The sequence below is a fragment of the Ochlerotatus camptorhynchus genome, unplaced genomic scaffold, assembly GCF_037179485.1.
Source record: "Ochlerotatus camptorhynchus isolate MF236.1 unplaced genomic scaffold, CSIRO-AGI_Acam_v1.1 ptg000510l, whole genome shotgun sequence".
Lineage (NCBI taxonomy): Eukaryota > Metazoa > Arthropoda > Insecta > Diptera > Culicidae > Ochlerotatus > Ochlerotatus camptorhynchus.
Genome location: NW_027040994.1, coordinates 450,170 through 454,655, shown reverse-complemented (window position 1 = coordinate 454,655; position 4,486 = coordinate 450,170). Strand labels below are relative to the sequence as shown.

The window sequence follows — 4,486 nt, the reverse complement described above, 5'->3', positions numbered from 1 at the left end:
AAATGGCTCAAGTTTGTTCGGGAAAAAGTGATTTTTTGTATGGTTAAGATACATAACAACCCCCTTGTTCTATTGTAGATTTCTCCATTTACCATAGATTATATTGTGAAAACAATAAATTCTATGGTTATTTTATAGTTGTGGACGATACAATTTATTTTAAGTACATTATATTCTATTGTATGGTTACAATACATTTCATTGTACCTATATCGTTCTTTTTTTTACGGCCTGTCAGAAATAAGCCTAGTACAATAGCAGGTTTATTTGAAAATTTTCTGTCAATCAAATTTAAGTGAAAATTCACCAAATGGAACACAGCCTAAATGTGTAAATTATAATGTTAATCGAGTTCAAACAAATTCATCTTACATTTTCGTGTTCTTCCATTTAACCCGAAACTATCTTCCGAATTGAGAAATTATAATCGTATTATGTATTTCCGTACAAATAACAATCTGTGATAATAGTTTAAATTTGCAGTTTAACTTCACTTCATATTATATCTTATGTATTGCTGATTGCATCTGAAACTGGACTGTTCCAAAAATGCAAAAAGTGTGATAAAAGTGCACGTTTCCGTCAAATCGTTTTGATGTCTTGGGAGCACTTATTGCTTGCATCATAAGGAATAAGTGCACCGAAGACACCAAGACGATTAGACGTAAACTTGCAATTTTATCACACTTTTTAATAAGTGAAAACGCGCTTATTAGTCCAATTTGGTGTGAAATGCGCAATACTTACTTTTAAGTTTCTATTTTTAGGCAAAATGTCGCCCAGTGCAAAGCTGAAGTAATTGCCACCTATTATAACACATGTATTATTATAGTATTTTTATAGAAAGCAAGTTAAATAATAATTTACCTAGTCACATTGCTTTTACTGAATCGCAATTTTCATTGATTAGCCTGAAGTTTAGAATTAAGCCTTACTTTTCTACTAGTTTACGATTAATTTAAGAATTTAACTTAAATTTTCATGGTGTTTATTCGTTTGTCCACGTTTGTGTGTATTATCTGTTAAATGTTTATTGTTGTTTTACATCAACACGCTGGATGAAGCACCAATGATGTTAACCTTATCAACAGATCGGTCAAACAAGTGGTTTAACAGAAGTTCTGGCAATTTCATATAGCAAAAAGCGGTAATCATTTCATGAAAAAAGGCAGAAAAATGCAACGATAGCTGCTTTTAATCTGATAAGCCGAAAAGAAGCAGGGTTTGAATTTTTGGAGAACGCACCAGGGTAAATAGCATCTCAAATTATTTAAGGTGTTTTGAGTGAATTTTTGAGCCACCCTCCCTCCCTTAAAGCTTTGTAAGATTTCAAAATTTTGAATAAAATCGTTGGAACATTGATCACTTTTTCTTTTGATCATTTAATGTTTAGGGTTTTTGGCATAGAAACCGGTAGACAAAATAATTTTCTTGAACTATTAAATTTTATGTAAGAAAATGTCAACCCTCGCCCCCCTCCAATTGTAAACAACTGTATGAAATGTGCTCCATCCCCCCTGTACATGATTTGTGGATGATCCTTATACCCCGTACATACTATGGCTTATATCATGTAATATAGGCTGTCTTGCAATGAGCACTCATACATAGGATTTCCAGTGAAAACTAGCTGTATAAGTGCTCATTGCAAGATTGCCTATACTACATGATGTACCGAGCTATGTACTAATTAACCCTGGGTTTGATTGGCCGTAGAGCAGACTAAAATATTCAAGTCTTATTATTTCATTGCTTTTCATGGTCTTTCTCATGTAAATATTACTTCTGAACCTATTACTCAAACGTTTATTACAACGCAGTACTAGTAACGTATCATTGAATAGTACAGATATTTACCCATTTTCTTGTACTCACCCATCAAAGCGTCGGATTCCACTTTGGGTATGCCTTTTATTTTGCTCAAACATGTGGCAATGGTGTCCTGTATTCTTGGTAGCATTGTCCGACCTTCACCACATAGATATAGCTTGGTGTTGTCATCTAGCAGAAGCTTGATCAATTCTTCCTTTTTATCTTCAATGATATCCTGCACAAACTTGTATCTACTGTCGGCATCCCGTGAAAATGCTTCATATACGTTGTCCAGCAGTCCCAGCTGTACGTACTGTTGTATTTCATCTTCACACAAGTAATTGCGTTCTCGATGTCGACAACTTGTGAGCAAAAGTGCTGAACCAAGCTTTACTTTCTTGTTGACCTGTTTGGCACGTTTGCGATACTCGAGGAAACCCATGTATGGCGATATTCCAGTTCCGGGGCCTATCATTATGATATTCTTCTCCAGATCTTCCTCTCGATATTGGAAAACAGGTTTTATTTGCCTGAGGTACATGTAAATGTACTTGTCGTATCGGGCTGCATAGAGTAGTTTGTTCTCCAACATTGTTGATGTGATTCCGATTTTGCCATCGTTTAACATCGCAAAAATAATCCGAATATGGCTGCCCTTATCATAATTCGCTATAGAATATGGTCTTGCCAGCAAGCGGGGCAAATGCTCAATCAACATAGCGAGCGATGGACGACAGGAGGACAAAATTTTCAACATATGCAAAAAGGTCATCTCATTCTTCAGAATGAATTCGTTGTAGAAGGAAGCACCCTCTTTAGAAGCCAAAATTTCGAGAAGTCGTTTTTCACATGGATCGGAAGTGTAATTGGCTAGAACTTGTAAAGTTATCTGTAATACAAATTACAATATGTAAAATTATTTTCAATATTCTCTGTCTCGACATTATTAGCCACTTTTGTTACCTTTCGTGGGATAATTCTAAAGTCCAAGCATTCTGTCAATAATCTTCGTGGAGTGATGAATTTCGGAACATATGGCGGTAGTTCCGGATTCTTTTTCTTTATTGGCTTAGCCAATTTGACCTCGTAAACACAATCCGCGATTTCAACCAGATGTAAACGGTCCAGTACGAAGCTTACGTCTGAGCTTAGATTTTGCGTAAGGATCCCAATAGTATCTCCGGGCAAGTAGTCAACCATATTCTGACGGGAAATAAAAACCATCAATAATGACTGATCCTACAAAAAAAAACAAATACGAAGGACTTACCGGAGGTTCCTTTATCGACACTTCGTAAACGGTCTTCACGCCTTCTCCTTCGGCAAGCACTTTGTAACTGAGGATTCCAGTCTTGCACACTGGACCTGAGTCGAACGGCTGCTTCGAGTTGCATTGCAAGTGGTCAGGTATCTACATTGAAAATAAACACCCATTTTACCTTAAAGGATTACCGACAACAATATTGTGAACCTAATGACGCTCAACCTCACGGAACCGAGTTTATATCACTCACCACTTGGCCGTTCTCTGAACGGATCGTCTCAATGTAGTGGACGGGAAGCTTTGGTAGGTTGAGGGTTGTATTTTTAAACTGTTCTATAAAATCCATCTTTTAGAATAATCACCAACTAGACAAATTTTAAATAATTCAATTTACGATGTGCTGGCGGGACAATTGAAAAAAAAAATTGTTAACAATGGTCAGCACTTTTATGTTTGGATTGATGCCATGGCAAATAACAGCGTCCGGCATCAAAACTGTCAAATATAACATCGCAAAGAAAAAATAACATCGCAAGCAGGAATGCCAGATGAATTTTTCTGTATGAGTGTAAAAAAAATATGTCTGTATTTATCTGTACACTAGAAAAAATCACTGCATTGCTGCCCTAATAAAAATTGTATGGTTAATTTGCTTAACGACGTGTTCTGGGTATCATCCCAACCATTTGTGGAATAGTTCAATGATTTGGGTTATCGTTCGTTTATGGTTATTTTTTATTAGGGTGATTACGTATTTACAAATGAATTTTGGCTATCCAGCTTTACATGCTCGGTAATAGCGGCCTGTTTGTATGAATAAATGTATCCTTCACTGTATCCTTTTTGACACTATCTGGAGGTTCGGATTGTGACCCCTACACTGATAAATTGAACTATTCCTATTTTGCTTGAAATTTAATCAATTTGACATTAAACTCAGTTTAATCATATGGAATGATTAAAAATTAATCCTCTCTTTCTAAAAAATAAGCATCTGATATTAATCCCAGTTTAATCATGGTTGATTAGATTGTAGATTATCTTTTTTTGAATAAATTTTAATCATTTTAGATTCTATTTTAATAATTTTTGATTGAATTTTAATCTTTTTTGATTATATATCAGTATTGAAAATGAATAAAAATTTAATACTGGAAAGATTATTTCGATTTTAATCATGCATGACTATTGCCGAGGTAATGATGGCTCGGACTCAATAAGGTGAAGCGGGAAACTGCATACTTTTTAAGCTTTTATGATTTAATTTATCTTTGAGTGTACATTTCCCTCTCACAGGAACAGAAGAAAATGGAACAACATATATGTATACGCCCTCCAGTTAGTGTCAATAAACACAGTGAAGGATACATTTATTCATACAAACAGGCCACCATTACCGAGCATGGAAAG

The 4,486-nt window shown here is 35.2% G+C and overlaps 1 protein-coding gene across 1 annotated transcript; it reads right to left on the bottom strand.

Moving 5' to 3' along the window:
- Window positions 1-1,792: 1,792 nt before the first annotated feature.
- LOC135712861 (methionine synthase reductase-like) lies at window positions 1,793-3,539 on the bottom strand. The gene is made up of 4 exons (XM_065235927.1): window positions 3,327-3,539; window positions 3,083-3,223; window positions 2,776-3,015; window positions 1,793-2,701 (listed from the first exon to the last, which is right to left on the bottom strand). Exons 1-4 carry the CDS (start codon window positions 3,420-3,422, stop codon window positions 1,823-1,825), a joined length of 1,356 nt encoding a protein of 451 aa, XP_065091999.1. The 5' UTR covers window positions 3,423-3,539; the 3' UTR covers window positions 1,793-1,822.
- Between the last annotated feature and the right edge of the window lie 947 nt (window positions 3,540-4,486).